Raw genomic sequence first — 25454 nt, 5'->3', positions numbered from 1 at the left:
AGTGCTGCCAGCATTGCTGCAGAGGTTGAAGGGGTGGGGGAGGGGTCAGCCTGTCAGTACTCAGACCATACACCGCACACTACACCTCCTCCCTGGGTCAGCTAATAGCCTCCCATGGCTTCCACTACCATTTCTATGCTGATGACACCCAAATCTACCTCTCTACCCCTCAGCTCACCCCAACAGTCTCCTCCCGCATCACTGATCTACTAACAGACATATCAGCCTGGATGTCTCACCACTGCCTCAAACTGAATCTATCTAAAACCGAGCTCATAATATTTCCTCCTCTACGTGCCCCTTCCCTGGAATTCTCTGTCAAGATCAATGGAATAACTATTAGTCCTTCCACACATGCCAGGGTGCTAGGGGTAACCCTGGACTCTGCACTGTCCTTTCAGGCCCACATCCAATCCCTGTCCAAATCATGCCGCCTTAACCTCCGCAACATCGCTAGAATACGCCCCTTTTTAACCAATGACACCACCAAGCTTTTAATTCATGCCCTGGTTATCTCTCGCCTCGACTATTGCAACTCCCTCCTCATTGGATTACCCTTACATAGATTATCCCCCCTTCAATCCATAATGAATGCTGCTGCAAGACTTATCCACCTTACCAACCGTTCAGTGTCCTCCAACCCTCTCTGCCAATCCCTTCATTGGCTTCCACTCACCCAACGAATAAAATTCAAAGTGCTAACAATAGTTTACAAAGCCATCCACAACTCTGCCCCCAGCTACATCACTAACCTGATCTCAAAATATCAACCAAGCCGCTCTCTTCGGTCCTCCCAAGACCTCCTGCTCTCTAGCTCCCTTGTCACCTCTTCCCATGCTCGCCTCCAGGATTTTTCCAGAGCTTCTCCCATTCTTTGGAACTCTCTACCCCAATCTGTCCGACTGTCCCCTAATCTATCCATCTTTAGACGATCCCTGAAAACCCTTCTCTTTAAAGAAGCCTACCCGGCTACTAACTAATAACGCTGTTTCACTTGCTTCATCAGCTCATCCCCCACAGCTATTGCCTTTTGTGTCAATTGACCCTCCATTTTAGACTGTAAGCTCTAACGAGCAGGGCCCTCTGATTCCTTTTGTTTCAAATTGTAGTGTAAATGTAATGTCTGCCCTCATTTTTGTTAAGCGCTGCGCAAACTGTTGGCGCTATATAAATCCTGTATAATAATAATAATAATAATAAATTGGTCTGCATGGCTGTCATCCCAGAAGGAAGCCTCTTCTAAAGATGATGCACAAAAAAGCCCACAAACAGTTTGCTGAAGACAAGCAGACTAAGGACATGGATTACTGGAACCATCTCCTGTGGTCTGATGAGACCAAGATAAACTTATTTGGTTCAGATGGTGTCAGGCGTGTGTGGGGGCAACCAGGTGAGGAGTACAAAGACAAGTGTGTCTTCCTACAGTCAGGCATGGTGGTGGGAGTGTCATGGTCTGGGGCTGCATGAGTGCTGCCAGCACTGGGGAGCTACAGTTCATTGAGGGAACCATGAATGCCAACATGTACTGTGACATACTGAAGCAGAGCATGATCCCCTCCCTTCAGAGACTGGGCCGCAGGGCAGTATTCCAACCTGATAACGACCCAAAACACCTCCAAGACGACCGCTGCCTTGCTAAAGGACCTGAGAGTAAAGGTGATGGACTGGCCAAGCATGTCTCCAGACCTAAACCCTATTGAGCATCTGTGGGGATCCTCAAACAGAAGGTGGAGGAGGGGAAGGTCTCTGACATCCACCAGCTCTGTGATGTCATCATGGAGGAGGGGAAGAGGACTCCAGTGGCAACCTGTGAAGCTCTGGTGAACTCCATGCCCAAGAGGGTTAAGGCAGTGCTGGAAAATAATGGCGGCCACACAAAACATTGACACTTTGGGCCCAATTTGGAGATTGTCACTTAGGGGTGTACTGACTTTTGTTGTCAGCGGTTTAGACATTAATGGCTGTGTTGAGTTATTTTGAGGGGACAGTAAATTTACACTGTTATACAAGCTGTACACTCACTACTTTACATTGTAGCAAAGTCTCATTTCTTCAGTGTTGTCACATGAAAAGATAGAATAAAATATTTACAAAAATGTGAGGGTGTACTTACTTTTGTCAGATACTGTATTTTATATTTTACCTACAGTTAGGTTAGCTAGCTAGTTGAAATAAAACAATTTGCAATCATCAGTACCTGTCAGTGCGCTCCTCTCAGTGGTGTCAGAGCGTTCTCCCCGGTTGGTCTGGGATTTGCTCAGTGATGGATGATATATACGGGATGTTGGGTTCCCGGGGGAGGTCTACCGGAGTGTGGCAACCACAGACAGGAAAAATCTCTGATGGGTTAATTATCCGTTCATTAATTCTCCGCTCTCTGAATCCTTTGATCCCTAGAGCGAGGTGTCTTTTTATTGGAAATAAATAAAAATATTAATAACTGAATATAAAAAAAAGAAATCCTGCATTTTGAGCTGAAATGCTGGAAATCCATGATCTGTTTCCAGGAAATCTCATCTCAACGCGAGTGATTTTCCATCCTCTGAGAGCCGCAGCCACTTGTACACAGACAGGAAGATCTCCGCAAGGTTATTTCCCCGTCATAAATTCTCATTTTACATTCTCAAGCCTCCTGTGAACAGGAAAGTGAGACGTATTTATTGCAATAAAGGCAGTTTGTTTCTTCCGCAGCCATTTTTTTCCACTTTAGGAGTAAGGATGAGGTTGAGGTCCATGGGTCAGGGCAAACCCCTCATGGTCCCAGTGTACTAAAGCAGGAAATTACCAGACTATAGTCACTCTAACTATTGGCCGGCCTTTTTTTCCACTTTAGGAGTAAGGGTGAGGTTGAGGTCCATGGGTCAGGGTGAACCTTTCATGGTCCCGGTGTACTAAAGCAGTAATTTACCAGACTATAGTTGTCACGGGGTAACGTGGCAGAGCCTGGCGTAAGAGGAGTGGCTTACCGGGTAACTGGCGTGGCACAGGTTCACCAGAGGCGCGGAGTCTAAGTGTTAGCCGGTTTTCACCAGGGCCCCAGATGGTGGGGATGGACTTGCCTGCTTGCTAACACCAGGTCACGGTCCCCCCGGATTCCCTGGTTGAGCCAGGAGCAGGTCCAGGACCATTAGCCGGTAGCAGGTAAACAGATCAGGATAAAGCAGGAGAATAGTCAGGACAAGCCAAGGTCAGGGCGGGCAGCAGGTAATCAGAATCCAAAGACAAGCCAGGTCAGGTAAACAGGAACAGCAGATAATAAACAGGCACAGGGTACAGGAGAGCTGATGATCACACAGCAATGACTCAGAGTGATCACTGGCTTTAAATAGGCCGTTTGTGAATTGTGTGCGCATGCGCGTTCGCGCAAACGCAAGATAGCCGCAAACTACCCATGGTAGCCTCAGCGCATGTGCATAGGCGTTCGCCGGTTAGCGGTGTCAGTGGCCCTCGCAGGGTATTAATTCCCTGACAATAGTCACTGTAACTATTGGCCGGCCACTTTAGGTGTAAGGATGAGGTTGGGGTCCATGGGTCAGGGTGAACCCTTCATGGTCCCAGTGAACTAAGCAGGAATTCACCAGACGGAAGTCACTCTAACCACTCCCCGGCTTTTTTTTTTTTTTAAGGTCAGCTTGTTTAGAAGGACCAATCATTTATTGGTTGAACTAGATGGACTGGTGTATTTTTTTCAACCAGACTATGTAACTATGTAACAAGGGCTTTAGAGGGGCTCTGTGATTAGCTGGATGTTTGTCATGATCTGAAGTCAGGCTTGGAGACCAGTAGCTAAAGTAGTAGAGAGGCTCCCACCGACCAGTAGGATAAGTCTACAAGCAGGTAACTCTGGGGGTGACACTGGCTAGCCCGAGGTGCAGAGTCCAAGTAATAACCAGTGTTTACTAGAGCTCCTGATGGTAGGGATGGGTTTTTCTGTGTGTTAGTAGGGATGATCGAACTTTTCAAAAGTTCGGTTTGACCAGAACACCCGAACTTCCCGAAAGTTCGGCCCAGATTTCAGAACCCCATTGAAATCAATGGGACCCGAACTTCGGTAATCAAAAAACACCATTTTGAAGCCCTAAAACCCAATAAATGCCCCTAAAAAGTGCCTAGGGTTCTGGGTCATGCCCCAAAGACTATTAATCACACAAACAAAAGTTCTTAAAAATTGTAATTTTTGATAGAGAGCCAATTATTGAAAAAAGTATTGAAAAAAAAAAATGAGATTTCTTTGGATTTAGTGTCTGGGGGTTCTAAAAAGTGTACCTGTGAAGTTTCAGCTCTGTAGCATGTCCAGAACCAGAAAAAAAAGATCATTTTTATTAGAATTAATATAGAATAGGGATATGGCTCCGCTTTTTTCACACCTTGCCGGTTTAGTAGCAAGCGTTTTTTTGGGCATTTTTTGGGGTTTTTGGAGGAAGGCAAAACATCTGAACTTGTGTATAGGGGTATATATACACACACACATATATGTATATATACACCTAGACTTATATAGGTGTGAAAGTAGCAGAAACCTATGCTTGAGCTAATTAAATAATTAACACCAATATGGCTCCGCTCCTATCACACCTATATATGTGTAAGTGTATAAAAACATATAAGTGTGAGTGTGTATATATACCCCTATACACAAGTTCAGATGTTTTGCCTGCCTCCAAAGACCCCAAAAAAATGCCCAAAAAAACGCCTGCGCCAAAAAAAAAACGTCCAGGTGTGTTATTGCAGGCTTTTTTTTGGGGGTCTTTGGAGGCAAGCATGACATCTGAACTTCTTTATAGGGGTATATATACACACCTACACATATATAGGTGTGATAGTAGCAGAAACCTATGCTTGCGCTAATTAAATAATTAACACCAATATGTCTCCGCTCCTATCACACCTATATATGTGTAAGTGTATAAAAACATATAAGTATGTGTGTATATATACCCCTATACACAAGTTCAGATGTTTTGCCTGCCTCCAAAGACCCCAAAAAATGCCCAAAAAAAAAAAGCCTGCAATAACACACCTTGGGCATTTTTTGGGGGTCTTTGGAGGCAGGCAAAACATCTGAACTTGTGTATAGTGGTATATATACACACATACTTATATGTTTTTATACACTTACACATATATAGGTGTTATAGGAGCGGAGCCATATTGGTGTTAATTATTTAATTAGCGCAAGCATAGGTTTCTGCTCCTATCACACCTATATATATGTAGGTGTATATATACATATAAGTATGTGTGTATATATACCCCTATACACATGTTCAGATGTCATGCCTGACTCCAAACATGTCCTCAAAAAAGCCCTATAAACGCCTGCAGCCAAAAAGCAGGCTGACAGGGGAGAAGCCATATCGCTGTTCTGTAAGTGACCTAAAAGAAACAATCTTTTCTCTATAGCGGTCACCCTGACATGGAAGGGTTTGATCTCCCTGCCATAGCAGTCACTGTCAGTTCACCATACACTACACTACGGTCACCCTGGCACTTAAAACTTTCCCTACAGAAACTAAATTTTTGCATCTAACTAAAGTGTAAAATAGCACTCTAACTACACTAGATATCCCTTTCCTCACACTAATAAATGCTAAATGACACTTTGAAGCAGAAGTAACAGAACTGCTTCCACTCTCTTCCATGTCCCAGTATTACAATGCCAGGAATTTGGCGGGGGCTATCTTATATACTGGGGGGCGTATTCACTAATGATTGGTCTAGGGACCCCCTAGTCACTCCAATCACATTCCTAGCATTCTCCTGCCCCCTCAATTGGCTTTTACTGATGGTTCTGGTCCAATCACGGGCTTTTAAAGCCCATTTCCTGTCCCATTGCATTTTGGTCAGTTCTGGTTGCCGAATTCCGAACTTTTTCAGCAAAAAGTTCAGAATTCGGCCGAACCTCGAACAGCCAATGTTCGGGTCGAACCGATGGTCGTCCCGAACCGTTCGATCATCCCTATGTGTTAGTACCAGGTTGTGGTCCCCAGGGTCGTCCCACCCGAAGGTGAGCAAGTTGGGGTCCTGTAGCAGATATAGCAGGTTGGGATCAAGCAGAAACGGGGGGGGGGGGGACATTAGAGTGTAAGCTCCTCTGGTACAGAGACTGATGTGACTGGCTCAGTGACTGTGGGGGAGGGGACAGAGTGTACATTTTTTGTTTATTAAAAATCTTACAAACACAATAAAAACATAATATATACAAAATAAATAAAATGATATATAAACAAACAAAAATAGTTTACTTCAGCATATCAAACAAGCTGGCTTTTTTTTCCCAGAAAAACAAAACATAAACAGAACTATATATACAAACCAAGATACAAGTCATTATTACTGCTATAATGCACAACAAAGCCCTAACCTCCACCTCCACCCCACCCCCCTAACCTCCACCTAAACACCCCCTCAGGCTGGGAAACGATAACACATTGATGCCATGCATGCAGCATTTTTACAAAAATCTGATCCTATAAAAATCTAGGGGACGTGAAAGGACAGAAAGAAAAGCCGCACACCCAGAGACTGACAGACAGCAGCTACGGGGACCTGACATTTCTCCACGCCTTTGCCCAGGCTCCCGGCCGCCACCTGTCCTTCTCAAGACCCCATATCTTCCCAACCTCATCCAGAATGTTGTGCACCACCACCTCGACAGGAAGGACTTTTTTCCGAGTGGAACCCTGACACCGTGCATTCCATGTGAAGAAACGGACTACTAAGCGAACTAGAAAAAGTGTCTCAAAATCAAAATCCCGATGTGTCTCAAAAGACCCGTAGACCACTCCGCATAACTTAAAGCGAGAAAGGAAAGGGATACCCAGAGCCCCACCCACCCCCTTATAGACTTCTATATTGAAGGGGCACTGAAGCAAGAAATGGTTCATTGTCTCCTCCACACCGCCACATTCCACTTTTGCACAACCACGGTTCTCCGCAGAGCGATACTTCAAGTTGCCCTTCACATAGAGTCTGTCATGGAATGAGAGCCAGGCCAAATCCCGAATCTTTAAAGGGATTCTCTCTAGATTTATCAAATGCAGACCCTCCCTCATGACAGGGCCTCGGCAATCCCTCAAGGCCAGTGGCTCGCTAAAGGCAGATTCAACAACCCTCCTCTCCAGGGCCTTCCAAGGAAAATACTTAATTTCCCCCGCCATCACTCGCCACTGCTGAAGCATTTTCAGGCACGGTGTAACGTAAGCTGGGAGATTACCATGTTGGACCCTCAGACTTTTCACTGGCCCACCATTCTCCCAGCTTTGCAGAAAAGGCCTAAATCAGGACTGAAAAATACCAACCCACCCAGGCGGTTCCTCTGCCAGCATGTTACCAAAATTCAAAAACATTAGAGAAAAGAATACCACCGGGTTGACCATACCTGGGCCACCCATCAGCCTAGGAAGGTAGGTTACAGACCTCTTAATGAGGTTCAGTTTGTTCCCCCATAACATCTGGAAAAAACAGCTGTAGACCTTTGCATAGAGAGACACTGGCAAAACGCAGACAAGCTGACATACAGAAATACAGGGATCAGGTAAGTTTTAGTTAGGTCAATCCTTTCCCTGTAAGAGAGTTTCCATTCCTTCCAGCTGGCAACCTTGGCATCAGCATCTTGTAGCCTGCTTTCCCAATTTGCAAGGCCGTAATCGCAGAGACCAAATTAGATGCCTAAAACTTTAATTTCCAGCCGGAGCTCTTGGAAGGTGTCCAGAAACTCAAAGTCATCACCCTATTCTCCCATCCAGAAAACTTCACTCTTATCCTGATTGATTTTTGAGCCAGATGCCTCAGCATACCCATCACTGAGACCACCTCCTCCGCCTCCTCTGTCCCAGAGATGAAAACAGACACGTCATCAACATAGGCCACGACCCTCAAAGGGGGCTCACCAGGAATGCCCAAAGGCACCCCGCACAACAGTCCACTCTCTAACCTCCTGATGAAGGGATTGATTGTAAACGGGTATGGCAGAGGACTCAAAGGTCACCCCTGACGCACACACGAGCCAACCTCAAAGAGCTGTCCGATCCAACCATTCACAAGAATAAAGCTTTCAGCCCCTCTGTACAAAGTCTTCAGCCAATTGATCAATCCCCCCTTCAGGCCATACTTGCCAAGAAGCAACCATAGGTACTCATGATTGACCCTATCAAAAGCTTTAGCCTGATCCAATGCCAGCAGGTACTTTCTCCAGCCTGCACCCCTGCACCATTCTAAGGCCTCCCCGACAGCTAACACTGCTGAAAAAGTGCTTCTACCCTGAACCGAACAGTGCTGGGGGTGAGAAAGTAATTAGCACGCTACAGACGATAAACGCCAGAAAATCATTTTTGCCGGTATCTTCCTATCAACATTGAGAAGGCTAATGGCTGCCAATTCTCAAAGAACATTTACCCTTTGATAGAAGAATCACCATAGATTGTCGCATGGAGGGAGAGAGCGAACCCTCTCTCAGACAGCCATTAAAAGCCTCCACCAGAGTAACCTTAAAGTGATTATAAAACTCGGCGGTCAATCCATCTGGCCCGGGCGACTTCTTAATGACAAGTTTATCAATCGCCTTAACCATCTCATCTGCAGTGATGTTCTCTGCCAAACTCACCAGAGAACTGCCATTTCCCAGTCCTGGAATAGAATCCAGAAAACCTGACATGCCTGCCCGATCTAGGTCTCTACTACCTAGGAGGTCAGGATAATATGACCTAGCAGTTTCCAGGATCCCTGACTTGGACTTAGTTAAGGAACCCGTACTGTCAACCAGGCCTACAACTGACTTAACTGCTCTACCTTGCTTGCAATTCTGGTTGAGTGATATTTCCCATAATCCCTTTCCAGAACCAAAGCGGCATGTCTGTCATATTGACACTCCCTAAGCAAGAGTTTAACTTCAGAGATCCTCCATTATTCGAGACAAGCCTTTCAAGCTTCCTCTGCTGATGCTGGTAGGTGACATACTTATCAAGCTGTTTATTTCTTCCAATGGCCTTGAAAAACCCAATGATCCTTCATTTTGTAAGCTCCCATCACTCTGACTTAATGCTGCAAAAGTCCATGATCGATACCTGTGCCTGAAAAAAATCCTCAAAGTATTGACTCATCTTCTCATCGTCCAGAAATGCCGAATTCAGCTTCCAGCGACCCCTCCCCCTAGGTGGTGTGTCAGGGCTATTCAGAGTCACAGACAGAATACAGTGATTGGAAAACTCCACCGCCTGACACACTGGTGCTGAGAAGCCGGAGTTTCCCTTTAAAAAAAACTATCTATTCTTAGGTCTGGTTGATGTGTACATTCGCTTCTGCCCAGACGACACGGGATTCACTTTTCAGTGAGGTAGTAGTCGTAGTGTCGGTGAGGTAGTGTCGTCTGGGCAGTAGTGAATGTGCACATCAACCAGACCTGCCTCTCTAGCTATTTGATTTTAATAAAAGCCATCACAGTCCAGCCTGAGTCCGGTACCTTTCCTGTCCTTAGTCCTAGTGACGGTGTTGAAATCACCACCGAAGACAACTTGCTGGGCTGTAAAAAGAAAAGGCTTGACCTTCATGAAGAGGCATTTCCTGTCCCACTTTGTCTGGGGCCCATAGATGTTAATCAGGCGCAGGTCCTGCCCCCTCCCATGGAGATGTCTAAGACCATGCATCTCCCCATTTCTATCTCAATAATCCGCCTACAGGTTACCATGCCGGAAAAAAGTACCGCAACTCCAGTGTAAGGCTCGGCCGCAAGAGACCAGAAGAAGGGGCCGCACCTCCACTCCCTCTTTGTCAGATGAATATCGACCAAACTAGACAACCGGGTCTCCTGCAAAAAGAAAATATCAGCATCAAACCTGCTGAGCAAAAATAAGGCCATTTTAAGAGCACTTACTGACTTTAATGGTCACCACCACCTTCAGTGGAGTGGGAACTGCCAGCAGGATGATTGAGGTACAAGTTTCTTAGCCTGCTTACCTCCCTCCCTACTTGGAGACCCTACACGCTTTAATGCTCCTTGTGATTCTTCTTCTTCTTGGAAATCACTGACTCATCATCAGAAGAACTTCCACCCTTCACCTCAGAAAACACCTCAAAAGCATTTGACACCTCCACTCTCCCAGGTTCAGGAGCACTCCTTCTCCACCCCTTACCCTTTTTCTTTTTAGCCTCAAACCATTCCATATCCTCATACGACAATCCTGACGGCAGAACCCCCTCCCCCCTGGACACCCCTAGCCAAAACCCCCACATTAACCCCTCTCCCCACATCATTCACCTCAACTTCCACATCATTTACCTTGTATTCTGCACCAGCCATTCTCATTTCTTTCCCCTTCCCACCCCCCCCCCCATCATCCAATCCATCACCCAATACACCCCCCCCGTGTCTTCTGACCTCCAGCCGCACTTCTGCTACACTGAGGAGGAGGGGTTGGTACAACCATACGTGCTGGTCCAGCACCCTCTATTGCCTTCACTACTCTAGGAAAAACAACAAATGGTGCAGACACAGACTTCACAACCACACTTTCTGACACAGACTGGGGAACCACAGACGGGGGGGGGGGGGGGACCCTGAAACCACAGGCGGCCTCACAGTCACAGATTCTGATGGTAATGAGACACTACGATCCCCTGGCGCAACCTCAGCCAACCTAGACTCTTCCCTATCTAGACGGAAGAATTCCTCCACTAACTCAGGTTTATTGTGCAAAGCCTCAGGGCACTGGCTATAAGGGTGACCAACCTTATCACATAGGTTACACTTAATGATCTTACAGTCCCTTGCCAGTTGCCCCAGTTACTGACACAAAGAGCCCTTCTGTTATGGACAGGAAGAGGAGAAATGTCCCTTGGCCTCACATTTATGGCACAGCTTAGGTTGACCAGGGTAGAAGATGGTAAGCTTTCTCTACCAATAAAGGCAGAGGAGGGCAAATGCTGGACCACATTCTCACACACTCTCAAACTCATTGACACTGACCACCCACCCGTCCAGATTCCTCTATCATCCACAATCTTTTTAGGGGACACCATGTTTCACCAAACCTCCTTAACCAGACACATAAATCCTCGGGGTTAATAGACTCATTCCTTGTCAAGATAGTGACATTCTTTATCAAGGGCTGTGGTGAGATAACATTGGGGACAAGCCCTTTCCAGTCCGGCTGGCCCCTATATACATGCTCATACCGCTCCTAAAACAGGTCCAGTGATTTTGGACGCACAAATGATAAATCATATTCATAGGAGCCTGCCAGACTGATGAGAGAATAAATATCCTTTGCCTTAAATCTCATGGCTAGGATCCTATCCACAACCACCCTCCTGATAGGTGGGATACCTACTCCTTCCCACCTAAGCTGTACGACATTCCTGCTCTTAAAGTAAGGTGCGTTAGATGAAAGTCCTACAACTGGCTCCCTTCCAGCAGCAGCATGACTTTGTCCTGGCACAGCCCTAGCATAGCTCCTACCCCGCACAGATGGCACAGAATTAAGGGTTTTAGACACATTTAATGGCTGCATAGGTACCTCTGCAATCAGGTTTGGTAAATTACCCACCACCTGATCCTCCCTCCTCCCCTCCAGCACGGCATTCCTGTTCACCATTCCCGTTCACCATAGTCCCAGAGGCAGTCTTGTAAAGTCTTCTGTTTTGAAAAAACACCAGCAGTTTTAGCTTCTCGCCATCTCCTCCTGCATTCCTTGCCAATTGCAAGAATCTATTGACAGATGCAAACTTATCTGTGGCAGCACAGGAAAAGGGTCATGGACCCACCAAAGGTCAAAGGTCAGGAGGTGTGGTCTCAGAGGTCAAAGGTTACAGCTGTTGACGCGGGCGCGGAGAGCCGGCCAGTGACACCTAGTGTTGGACACAGCTGGTGGTGCTGGCGGGCACTTCTCCCCCGCGAGCTCCACATAGTGTTGGACACAGGAGTAGGCATGGACACAGGAGGTGTCGCTTGCACGCTTCGTGCACACCTTTGAGGTTTGCAAAAAGGTTTTTTATTTAAGGCGTCCTTCAAGTTTCTCATACGCGACCGACGTTTCGTGCGCCACGAGCGAGGCGAAGAGAGCGAGCGTTAAAAAATGTTTTCACCCCCAAACCAACAAGCCGAGTTGGTATCTGGAAGAAGTAGGGGTTTTGGGTGGGGAAACACCAAGTGTAGATTAACATTGAAAAATTGTGATTTTGTTAGATTTTAGGGTCAAAGGTCAGGGTTAGAACTAGGGTTCGTTTTAGGGTTAGAACTAGGGTTAGGGTTAGAGCTAGGGTGAGAGTGAGGGTTAGGGGTAGGGTTAGGGTAGAGGGTTAGGGTAAGCGTAGAGGGTTAGGGTTAAGGGTTAGTGTTAGGGTTAGGGTTAGAGTTAGGGTTAGGTGTTAAGGGTTAAGGGTTAGGGTGTTAGGTGGTTAGGGGTTTAGGGTTAGGGGGTCAGGGGTAAGGGTTAGGGTGTTAGGATTAGGGGGTTAGGGTTAGAGGGTTGAGATTAGAGGGTTAGGGTTAGAGGGTTAGGGGGTTAGGTGGTTATGGTTAGGGGGGTTAGAGGGTTAGGGGGTTAGGGCTAGGGTTAGGGCTAGGGTGTTAGGTGGTTAGGGGGTTAGGGTTAGAGGGTTAAGGTTAGAGGGTTAGGGTTAGGGGGTTAGGTGGTTATGGTTAGGGGGGTTAGAGGGTTAGGGGGTTAGGGCTAGGGTTAGGGCTAGGGTTAGAGGGTTAAGGTTAGAGGGTTATGGTTAGAGGGTTAGGGGTTAGGATTAGGGCTAGGGTGTTAGGTGATTAGGGGTTTAGATTTAGGGTTAGAGGGTTAGGATTAGGGGGTTAGGGTTAGAGGGTTAGGGGGTTAGGGCTAGGGTTAGGGAGTTATGTGGTTAGGGTTAGAGGTTTAGGGAAGGGTTAGGGTTAGAGTAGGGTTAGAGTTAGGGGTTAGGGTTGCTTTATTGCCGGTACAGAGACAGGAGAGGGTTTGACTCAGGAAAAGGGTCATGGACCCACCCCAAAGGTCAAAGGTCAGGGGGTGTAGTTTTAGAGGTCAAAGGTCACAGCTGTTGACGTGGTCGTGGAAGCCCACCAGCAACACCTAGTGTTGGACACAGCTGGTGACGCTGGCGGGCTTAGGGTTAGGGGTTTGGGTTAGGGGTTAGGGTTAGGTTTAGGGGTAGATGCTAGGGTTTAAGGGTTAGGGGGTTAGGGTTAGAGGGTTAGGGTTAGGGAGTTAGGGGTTTAGGGTTAGATAGATAGGGTTAGGGTTACAGGGTTAGGGCTAGGGTTACCTTATTGCTGGTACAGACACAGGAAAGGGTTTGGACTCAGCAAAAGGGTCATGGACCCACCCAAAAGGTCAAAGGTCAGGAGGTGTGGTCTGAGAGGTCAAAGGTCACAGCTGTTGATGCGGGCATGGAGCGCCTGCCAGCGACACCTAGTATTGGACACAGCTGGTGGCGCTGGTGGGCTTAGGGTTAGGGTTGGGGTTAGAGTTAGGGGTAGGGGTTAGGGTTAGTGGTTGGGGGTTAGGGGTTAGAGTTAGGGGTAAGGGTTAGATAGATAGGGTTAGGGTTAGTGGTTAGGGTTAGGGGTTAGGGTTAGAGGGTTAGGGGGTTAGGGTTAGGCTTAGATAGATAGGGTTAGGAATTAGGGATTAGGGTTTAGGTTTAAGTTTAGGGTTGGGGTTAGGGGGTTAGGATTAGCATTGCCTAATTGCCGCTACAGACACAGGAAAGGGTTTGGACACAGGAAAGGGTTTGGAGGTCAAAGGTTATAGCTGTTGACGCAGGAGATTTGCGCCCGCCAGTGACACCGGCTGGATACAGCCGGTGGCGCTGGTGGGCGCTTTGCGCCCGTGATTTCCACCGAGTGTTGGAAACAGGAGTAGGTGTGGACACAGGAGGTGGCACTTTCACAGGAAAGTCCTCCACACACTGAGACAGATTCTCCATAGACATGCCTTGTCCAGCATTTTTCTGAACTGAAACAGCTCCAGAATGTCCACCATTTGCAGACACTGTAGCATTGCCGACATTTTGATCAGACTTAATAAAAATTTGTCCACAACTTTCTCCCTTGCAGGCTGAGGGAGGAGATCCTCCTCCTCATCTTCATCTTCAGTCGGTGGAAAACCAAAACTTCCTGCCACTCAAGGGAGATTCCATTTCCGCAATGGCTTGCAGCAAACCGCCATTTTCCTCAACCTCCTCCCGAGATGGCCCAGGCTGCTGGGGAGGGAGGGGGGCAGATAACGATTTAGACACAACAGATCCTGAGACAGGGGTAGTACTGGGGCCACCATGTGAAGCCACTTCCTTACCCCTCATCCATACTGCCGCCTTTGCTGTGGCATCCACCCTCTGGCTGGTACTCACACTGACACTTTCCTTCATCTGTTGGAATCTCTCCTCATTCTCATACTTCTCTTAAAACAAAGCTGCTCTCCTTCTGCTCATTGAATGCCTCCTCCAGAGACTTCAGCTTGGAGTCTTCCCTCTTACTGCTCCTGGTCTTACTATGCAGAGATTTCTTTTTCCTGAAATCTGCTTTCAGGACAGCAAGCTTCTGTTCCTTCTTAATATTACGGCAAAGCCTATTCACCACTCTATCCTGGAAGGCAGGTAAGAAATCCCCTTGCATAGGGACAAGCCCAGGATCCATTGCAGTGCCTCTGCAGAGCCTTCACCTTTGTCTCGCCCCACCTGCTGCATGGTGGCTTTGAAGAAGCCTGTAGGAGAGCCCCCAGGCTTGATGTTTCCTCCAGCAGAGACCAAAGCAGAGTGAGTGAGTCAGAGTGAGCCAGTAGCAGAACAGCACCACCTGGTGGAGAGTGTAAGCTCCTCTGGTGCAGACACTGGCTGTGACTCATTGCGGTGAACGTGTTGGGTGATATCACATTCTGAATAAAGGAGAAGCTGGAGCTTCACACTTGGGCTGAAAGGAGATAACATGCAAAAATGTTCTGGTTTGGTGAGGTGATCTGACGATTTCCATATCCAATGAGCTGGAACTGGACGCGCTGTGCAGCACATAAAATGCAAATGGCGATAAACTCGGTGCAATTGTAATACCTAGAAGGCTCAGAATGTGAAAGTATCTGCAGGAAGCCTAATTACATGGGCGCTCCTCCATGGAATTAAACATAATAAAACCTCTGGTTGTCCTGGTGACAATACAGGGGTCTTTTTATAAAACACTCGTTAGACGAATGTCACACATACGCACGAATGTGCAATGAAGTTTGCCCTTATTGTCTCTAATATAGTATTTCAAATGATCATCAGCTCCATCTAGTGGCCAAAATGTGGTACATTTTCTCTGGGTATTGCAGAACACTATACAGAATTCTGGCCACTAGATGGAACTTATCATATAGGAGTGACCCTACTGACAACAGGGGGCCTATCTATCTAAGCCTAATCCACTTTAGTTACACCTTCATTCCCGTTTGGAGCCACTCCCACAAAATCACCCCTGCCCCTTTTTTTAAATACGCCTTCAAACAGGTGTATCAAACAGTGCCGCTTTCCCTTGCTTGATGTCTAGATAAAGGTCCACCCGTCTCCCCTTTCTGAGCATTTCTCCCATCCAATGTCCCGGCAGTGCTGTTGAGCTTCCACAGATATGATTCTTAGCAATTAAGATGGTGCTGGACACATGATGGATGAGCCCCTCCATTTTTTTTTTGTTGGGGGGAGGAAACAACAGAAAACCACACGGCCCTTGGGGTGCTATTTTATTCACTGACAACAATAAAGGGCACTATTCCTCCCAATGACACCTACGATGGGGCACAGTTCCTCTCAATGACACCAACAATGGGGCCCAAAGACACCAATGATGGAGCAGAATTCCTCCCAATGGCACCAGCAATGGGACCCATTGACATCTATGAAGGGGCACAATTCCTCCCACTGACACCAATGATGGGGGTTTCCTTACTCCCACTGACACTGGGACATTTTGTACTCTGAATGGCCAAAGTCCGGCCCCCCTAAAGCCTGAAGGACAGTAAACCAGACGTTGTTTAGAAAGTTTGGCGACCCTCTGTCCTAGATCATAGAGGTGATCAGAGACCATCTGGCCTGTGTTCACCTCTGTGACCAGCTGCTGAACCATAAAAACGGTAAGCCTGAGAAACACCGGCGAGTGGCGGGAGGAGGGGGGGGGACCTCGTTTTTGCTTGATCTCCGACTCAGCTAGGGTCAACTAAGTAATTAGGCGAGTAGGCGAGCGCGCGCAGCTTACTCACAGTATTTCTACATTGGAAAGCACACTCGGTGGAGGGAAGCCATGCCTCCTGAGCTTTGAGACCACACCTCCTGACCTTTGGGGGAGGTCCCTAACCCTATCCCTTAGTCCTGACCTTGACCATCAAGGGAAGACCCTAACCCTAACTCGTAACACTAACCCTAACTTTGATGGGATGGAGGGAAGCCACACCTCCTGACATTTGAGATTATGCCTCCTGACCTCTGGGGTAGGTCCCTAACCCTATTCCTGACCTTGACCATCAAGGGAAAACCCTAACCCTGACTCTAACTCGTAACACTAACCCTAACTTTGATGGAGGGAAGCCACGCCTCCTGACCTTTGGGGTAGATCCCTAACCCTATTCCTGACCTTGACCATCAATTGAAAACCCTAACTAGGATGGAGGAAAGCCACACCTCCTTACAATTGACCATTGAGACCATGCCTACTGACCTTTGACTTTAGGGGTAGGGTTAGGGTTTAGGGGTAGGGTTGGGGGGGGGTAACGTTAGGGTTTTCCCTTGATGGTCAAGGTTAGGACTTAAGGATAAAAACCTAACGTTACCCCCCCAACCCTACCCCTAAACCCTAACCCTACCCCTAACCCTAATCCTACCCGTAAACCCTAACCCTACCCCTAACCCTACCCCTAAACCCTAACCCTACTCCTAACCCTAATCCTACCCCTAAACCCTAACCCTACCCCTAACCCTAATCCTACCCCTAAACCCTAACCCTACCCCTAACCCTAATCCTACCCCTAAACCCTAACCCTACCCCTAACCCTAATCCTACCCCTAAACCCTAACCCTACCACTAACCCTAATCCTACCCCTAAACCCTAACCCTAACCCTAATCCTACCCCTAAACCCTAACCCTAACCCTAATCCTACCCCTAAACCCTAACCCTACCCCTAACCCTAATCCTACCCCTAAACCCTAACCCTAATCCTACCCGTAAACCCTAATCCTACCCCTAAACCCTAACCCTACCACTAACCCTAATCCTACCCCTAAACCCTAACCCTACCCCTAACCCTTATCCTAATCCTAAACCCTAACCCTACCACTAACCCTAATCCTACCCCTAAACCCTAACCCTACCACTAACCCTAATCCTACCCCTAAACCCTAACCCTACCCCTAACCCTAATCCTAACCCTAACCCTACCACTAACCCTAATCCTACCCCTAAACCCTAACCCTACCCCTAACCCTACCCCTAAACCCTAACCCTACCCCTAATCCTACCCCTAACCCTAATCCTACCCCTAAACCCTAATCCTACCCCTAAACCCTAACCCTACCCCTAACCCTAAACCTAACCCTACCCCTAAACCCTAACCCTAATCCTACCCCTAAACCCTAACCCTACCCCTAACCCCCTAACCCTAATTAGCCACTTGGATTGCTTTTATTAAAAAGTCGCAATGTATATAGAAGGTATTGAGGTTGGTAAGTGGATGTTTTACAAATCCAGGTATGTCCGCCTCATCACTCAGCAGGATGAACTTCAATAATCTGAAAATATTATAAACCTGACAACAAAGTGTTACTGGGATGACTGGTGAGGATTATCGGGAAGGGACACAATTATTATTATTAGAAGATAAGTGTGAGGAGGGCGTTCTCTCCCCTGGGGGGCGCTCCATCATGGGATGAGCAGAATCTGCTGTATATAAATGATGGGTTTCATTCTGAATCCATACAGACACCCAGCATCTTCTCTGCCTCACACCGGCTCCTGGTAAGAGACAACCTGGACCCCTCCATCAACCAATCAGAACTTGCCTCTGCCCCAATCATAATGAGCTCAGCTTTCTGACTGCTCCCTGTATGATAATACCCCGGGGTCGATTTATTAGGAGAGTGCAAAATCTGGTGCAGCTCTGCATAGAAACCAATCAGCTTCCAGGTTTTATTTTCAAAGCTTCATTGAAGAAGCTGAAGTTAGAAGCTGATTGGCTACCACGTACATCTGCACCAGAGTCTACACTCTCCGGTTTTTATATATCTCATCCATAGTATTCGGAGCTCGGGGTCTATTCACAGATAATCGTCATAGTAACTTCAATTCATTTCCAATGGGACCCGACCCACCAAGCCAGCGCACCTCCAACGCACGTGCGTTACAGTCTACCAACATGCATGGCAACGCATTACTGCCCATTGTGCTATTCATTTCTAATCAGTTCCTGCAAAAATGCCTCTGGCAGGTAAAGGGTTAACAGGTTATATATCACTTAAGGAAATCAAAGAATAGCAATCTTCAAACCAAAAACAAAATATCACACAAAAATCTTCAATAAATAGAGAATAGCCTCTTGTAAATCTTTGTGTCCTTTCTATTTATTTCCAATCCATGTCCAATCCATAATTGGATTACTCCCCACTTAGTTTTAAGTAAAATTGTTATTATTTATATTATTATTATTATTATTGTATTTTTTATTATCATTATTTATTATATTATTATTAGTTTATAGTATACTAGACATTAAGCCCGTTAAATTAACAGGCGCTAGAACATTATGTATGGGGGAGGGAGGGGATTGTAGTGTAAGGGGGAGGGAGGGGATTGTAGTGTATGGGGGAGGGAGGGGATTGTAGTGTATGGGGGAGGGAGGGGATTGTAGTGTAAGGGGGAGGGAGGGGATTGTAGTGTATGGGGGAGGGAGGGGATTGTAGTGTAAGGGGGTAATGGGATTGTAGTGTAAGGGGGAGGGAGGGGATTGTAGTGTAAGGGGGAGGGAGGGGATTGTAGTGTATGGGGGAGGGAGGGGATTGTAGTGTATGGGGGAGGGAGGGGATTGTAGTGTAAGGGGGAGGGAGGGGATTGTAGTGTATGGAGGGGATGGGATTGTAGTGTATGGGGGAGGGAGGGGATTGTAGTGTATGGGGGAGGGAGGGGATTGTAGTGTATGGAGGGGATGGGATTGTAGTGTATGGGGGAGGGAGGGGATTGTAGTGTATGGGGGAGGGAGGGGATTGTAGTGTATGGAGGGGATGGGATTGTAGTGTATGGGGGAGGGAGGGGATTGTAGTGTATGGGGGAGGGAGGGGATTGTAGTGTATGGAGGGGATGGGATTGTAGTGTATGGGGGAGGGAGGGGATTGTAGTGTATGGGGGGAGGGGATTGTAGTGTATGGAGGGGATGGGATTGTAGTGTATGGGGGAGGGAGGGGATTGTAGTGTATGGGGGAGGGAGGGGATTGTAGTGTATGGAGGGGATGGGATTGTAGTGTATGGAGGGGATGGGATTGTAGTGTATGGAGGGGATGGGATTGTAGTGTATGGGGGAGGGAGGGGATTGTAATGTATGGAGGGGATGGGATTGTAGTGTATGGGGGAGGGAGGGGATTGTAGTGCATGGGGGAGGGAGGGGATTGTAGTGTATGGAGGGGATGGGATTGTAGTGTATGGGGGAGGGAGGGGATTGTAGTGTAAGGGGGAGGGAGGGGATTGTAGTGTATGGAGGGGATGGGATTGTAGTGTATGGGGGAGGGAGGGGATTGTAGTGCATGGGGGAGGGAGGGGATTGTAGTGTATGGAGGGGATGGGATTGTAGTGTATGGGGGAGGGAGGGGATTGTAGTGTATGGGGGAGGGAGGGGATTGTAGTGTATGGAGGGGATGGGATTGTAGTGTATGGGGGAGGGAGGAGATTGTAGGGTATGGGGGAGGGAGGGGATTGTAGTGTATGGAGGGGAGGGGATTGTACGATAAATGTCGGGTTGGAGATTGGTGTGGGGAGATGTGAGGGCGGGAAATCAGAGAGGAGGGGGGAGGGGAGCTCCTCACACACACAGAACAGTGGATCATCCAATAGGAAAAGACCCCCAAATCCACCACCACCTCCCCTCCCCCATCCCAGCTGAGGGTCTAACCCCCCCCCCCCTCCCCTCACACAGAGGGGCGGCCTGGGACTCACCCTGGGGAAGTCGGTGACCCGCCACACACCGTACGGTAAGACAGAGGAGTTTCCGGGGTTCAGTCACCTCAGAGCCGGGGAGAGCCTCAATCACCGTCCATGGCGGAACAACGCTCCCAGCATTCCCCGAGCCTGGGCCAATAATGTGACTGTGATCGGGAGGGGGCGGGGACTTGGAGGCAGGGGTGGTTGTAGCGCGGGCTGTGATAATTAGACGGGTTTGGTTGCGTCTTACGTCTGGGCCACTTTTTGCGATTCCGCGCTGTGCGACTTTAACTGACAATTGCGCGGTCATGCGACGCTGTACCTAAACGAAATTTACGTCCTTTTTTTCCCACAAACAGAGCTTTCTTTTGGTGGTATTTGATCACCTGTGCGATTTTTACTTTTTGCGCTATAAACAAAAAAAGAGCGTAAATTTTGAAAAAATAACAATATTTTTCCCATTTTTTTATATGAAATTCCCCAAAAAAAAGTAAAAATCAAAATTTTTTTAAACTTTTGGCCAATTTGTTTTCTGCTACCTATGTTTGGTAAAAAAAATTGCAATAAGCGTATTTTGATTGGTTTGCGCAAAAGTTATCGCGTTTACTAACTAAGGGAAAGATTTCTGTCATTTTTGGTGGTTTTTTTTTTTTTTAACGAGTAATAGTGGCGACCTGCGATTTTTTTTGCGGGACTGCGACATTGCGGCGGACAGATCGGACCCTTGACTGACATTTTTGACACTTTTGGGGGTACCAGTGACATTTATACAGAAATTAGTGTTATAAATATGCACTGTTACTGTAATAATGACACTGGCAGGGAAGGGGTTAACTTTATTGGAGAGGGAGAGGTTAATGTATGCCTGGTGCTTACTGACGTGTGGGGGGGAGGTGACTGAGTGACACAGGGACAGATCGCATGTTCAGCTATGCTGAACCCTGCCTGTCACTTCGGAGATCCACCCGCTCTGTTTACACAAGCAGGCGGATCTCCACACTAGATTCCCCGACGATCGGGGAAGAGCTGCGGTGATCACCCCACTGTCATCCCAGAAGGAAGCTTCTTCTAAAGATGATGGACAAGAAAGCTGCAAACAGTCTACTGAAGACAAGCAGACTAAGGCCATGGATTACTGGAACCATCTCCTGTGCTCTGATGGGACCAAGATAAACTTATTTGGTGTCAGATGGTGTCAGGCGTGTGTGGGGGCAACCAGGTGAGGAGTACAAAGACAAGTGTGTCTTCCTACAGTCAGGCATGGTGGTGGGAGTGTCATGGTCTGGGGCTGCATGAGTGCTGCCGGCACTGGGGAGCTACAGATCATTGAGGGAACCATGAATGCCAACATGTACTGTGACATACTGAAGCAGAGCATGATCCCCTCCCTTCAGAGACTGGGCTACAGGGCAATATTCCAACATAACAACCCCAAACACCTCCAAGATGACCACTGCCTTGCTAAAGAAGTTGAGGGTAAAGGTGATGGACTGGCCAAGCATGTCTCCAGACCTAAACCCTATTGAGCATCTGTGGGGATCCTCAAACAGAAGGTGGAGGAGCGCAAGGTCTCTAACATCCACCAGTTGGTCATTTTCACTTAGGGGTGTACTGACTTTTGTTGCCAGTGGTTTAGACATTAATGGCTGTGTTGAGTTATTTTGAGGGGACAGTAAATTTACACTGTTATACAAGCTGTACACTCACTACTTTACATTGTAGCAAAGTCTCATTTCTTCAGTGTTGTCACATGAAAAGATATAAGAAAAAATTACAAGGGGTGTACTAACTTTTGTGAGATACTGTGTGTATATATATATATATATATATATATATATATATATATATATATATATATATATATATATACATATACATATATACATGCATATCCATATGCATTAGGGTTTTTTGCAGTAACAATAACCCTCAGCATTTTTGTCAGAAGCAGCAACCCCCCCCCCCACCCCCTTATTGGGGTCAGCTTCCTCAATATTAACGGCAGCATTGGTGCCAGCTTCTGCAATAATACCCCAGCATTGGTGCCAGCTGCTAAAATAATAACCCCCAGCATTGGTGTCAGCTGCTGCAATAATACCCCAGCATTGGTGCCAGCTGCTAAAATAATAACCCCAGCATTGGTTCCAGCTGCTAAAATAATAACCCCCAGCATTGGTTCCAGCTGCTAAAATAATAACCCCAGCATTGGTGTCAGCTGCTGCAATAATACCCCAGCATTGGTGCCAGCTGCTAAAATAATAACCCCCAGCATTGGTTCCAGCTGCTAAAATAATAACCCCCAGCATTGGTTCCAGCTGCTAAAATAATAACCCCAGCATTGGTGTCAGCTGCTGCAATAATACCCCAGCATTGGTGCCAGCTGCTAAAATAATAACCCCCAGCATTGGTTTCAGCTGCTGCAATAATAACCCCCAGCATTGGTGCCAGCTTCTGCAATAATAACCCCCAGCATTGGTGCCAGCTTCTGCAATAATATTACCCAGCATTTGTCCCCGGAGCTGCAATAATAACCCCCATAATTGACACACCTACCTCCATCTAACTCCCATGTGGTGTAGCACTCTTTCCAGCCTGGGAATGAAATCCTGTCAGAGGAGTAGGCTGGGACTACCCTTCACCAGTCAGGTGGAGATCATTCTGTCTAAGAGTAGTGCAATTTCTTTTAGTGCACAGAAAGCACCCCAGCACTTAGCACCCCACTGCCTCTCTACAAGGTGCCGTGCTACTAAAATCTTACCCAGATGATGTATTGGGCTTCATCAGGGCAGACTTTAGCAGCAGTTTGATAGTAGCCGCTCCTGATGGTCACAGTGTGCCCCTTACTCCCCATTCAACTGTACTCCTTCCCCTTCTGCCCCCCCCCCCCCCCACTTATCCCAACTATACCACTGGTGGGGGGCTTAAGTCTTTTTCTAGCTGAACAGGCTGTGAAATAAATTCAATGGGTCAATTTATTGGTCAGGGGGGATTGGTCAATGTCCCTAGGTGATAAATCCAGGGGTTCCAAACCCATTCAGGTTTACATACTGTAATTTGCTGCTAAGAATTGCACAAATTTCACCATGCTTTGGCTAAGACTTACCTTACCATGAAAAGAAAATTAAGGAGGCAAAATTCTGGTAGCGGTTTACTGTTTTGGCTTAAAATTTAGGAGGGCTTGCTTATTTTTCTGGATGCCTTTCCCTAAGAGAGTGTAGATCAGCCTTTTTCAACCAACCAGGGTGCCTTATGGGTTCTTCAGGGCACCTTTTGGGTTCTTCATTGGTGCCTTCTGGGTTCTTCCGGGGTGCCTTCTGGGTTTTTCAGGGGCACCTTCTGGGTTCTTCAGAGGCATTTTCTGGGTTCTTCAGGAGTGCCTTGGCAAAATGCATAAAAATTGCCCCAAACTGCCCTAGTGTGAGGATAAACCCACCGTATATGTGGAAAAGTGTGCCTGGGGTCTGGTAGCCCCTGGGAGCATAGTCCTGACACCGAAGGTGACCCATTTACAAAGAACTTGGAACGCTGCTCAAAGCACTACAAGAATTTCCCCTGCAGTCCATGGCACAGATTGGGTGCGGGCGCTCAAACAAGGTCTTTCAAGCTAGGAGAAGCAAATCGGAAGACAGAAGGTGGAAGCACCGCACATCAGAGCCCAGCCACTATACAGGAAGGTGAAGATATGTCTTCAGCCTAGGCTCCTCCTGACTACATCCCTCTGATATGTTTCGCCCCACCCATGGGACTTCATCATAAAGAAGATTTATATCTTCTCATATACAAATTGTGGCAGAAACTTTGAAGTTTGGTAATATTTGATGTCTTAATCAATTGCTTATGTGTTACATCTGTACAACAATGTGCTGCTCTTCACATTGTCCTTCATCGTTCGTCAAATATCAGCTGTGATTCAGTTGTTGGAACATATCAATGAAAACAATAGAAGACTTCTTGAAATAGTATTGAGAAGTAATGAGAAGCTTTCTGTTGGTAGCCAATAACTGTGCAGGGATTGTGCAGCACAGATGTGTTTATATTCTGGTACACAAATATGAGGCCGCTTGGCATCAAGGCCCACCCGCCAAGAGGCCACATATTGGTGAACTGTCGGCCATAAATAGTTGAAGTGAATCATTGGCTAGTGTAACGACACCCCAAAGTATGAAAGGGGTTACAGTCGTCTAGGATAATCCGCTCCCGAACACCAGAACAGCTATCGAACACTCCAATCGGCCATACATGAAGCCCATACAAATAATCCCCCCCCCCCCAAGTACGAGACAAGGCTCCGTATTGAGGTCAAGTGAGAATAACTCTCTTCTGCTCGTTTATTGAAAGAAACACAGCATTCATATACACTTTGAGAATACCACATGAACAATGACTGTGTGATTACATCTCTTAGTAGACAGCCAGGTGAGCTCATTAACATACTTATCAATAGTCTCAGACCCAATTAACATACTGTCCTATTTTAGACAAAAGCACGTAGTTAATCAGTAGACATTCTTTAGGAGGGGCTGGAAACAATCCCCCCTCTCTCTGCAGCTAATACACATTGATTAGCAGACATGGTGTCTCTCATAGTTCCTGGACTCCCAAATTAGGAGTTGCACTTCCTGTGCCTTACAGTGTATAGGAATAAGGTAGATCTCCATATTTCCTGAGAGATACTGGTAATGCATATTACTGTCCCATTTGAAGTAGTCCAAACCATATTCTCAGTGTACATTACCCTCCCGATCACCCTGCATCCATAAAAGATGCAGGGTGACTTAAACATAAGAAAGCCACACAAGGCTGGACATGGTGTCTCCCAACCTCTTTAAAGGAATTTGGAGTCCACAACCCCCATGCCCAAAGTGACTCCTGTCACAGCCAGGATTTCAACACTAAGATATTTTTACATATTTAGGGATAAATCGAACGTACCTGGATTTTGTTTGAGGTTGGTCTGGTGAAATGTGCTGGAAGAAAAAGACCATCGAGTCTGACCTCCTTTTTTTATTTATTCTTTTGATTTTTTTTGTTATCTTTTTTTAAACAGTAGATCTAAGCACTTTTGAATCCACTTACTGTTGACTGTCCCACTATCTGTGCTGGAAGTTTATTCTAACCATTACTAACTCTTGGTAAAATCATACTTTCTTAGATCAGTTTTGAACATTTCCCTGGCTAGTTTGATGCCATGTTCTTGATTTTGGTTTCATATTGAAAATTCTCCCCTCCTGAACCTTATTCACCCCCTTGATGTACAGTATATACAGTAAATGTTTCATTCATGTCTCTCCTTTCCCTTCTTTCCTCCAGCTTGTACATAT

The 25454-nt window shown here is 46.9% G+C and overlaps 1 protein-coding gene across 1 annotated transcript in view; it reads right to left on the bottom strand.

The window, feature by feature from the left end:
- LOC309547888 (olfactory receptor 51E1-like) overlaps positions 1 to 8656 on the bottom strand; it is a gene marked incomplete at both ends in the record, with an annotated part of 26570 nt that extends 17914 nt beyond the window's left edge. Inside the window, one exon of the mRNA XM_082247890.1 lies at positions 8398 to 8656. Coding sequence (XP_082104016.1) covers positions 8398 to 8656 — 259 coding nt within the window. The remainder of the gene's footprint in view (positions 1 to 8397) is intronic.
- Positions 8657 to 25454: the final 16798 nt, after the last annotated feature.

The sequence above is a fragment of the Pelophylax lessonae genome, assembly GCF_965119305.1.
Source record: "Pelophylax lessonae genome assembly, chromosome: 2".
Classification (NCBI taxonomy): Eukaryota; Metazoa; Chordata; class Amphibia; order Anura; family Ranidae; genus Pelophylax; species Pelophylax lessonae.
Note: the sequence above shows the minus strand (reverse complement) of the source record. Positions and strands in the feature narration are given on the sequence as shown.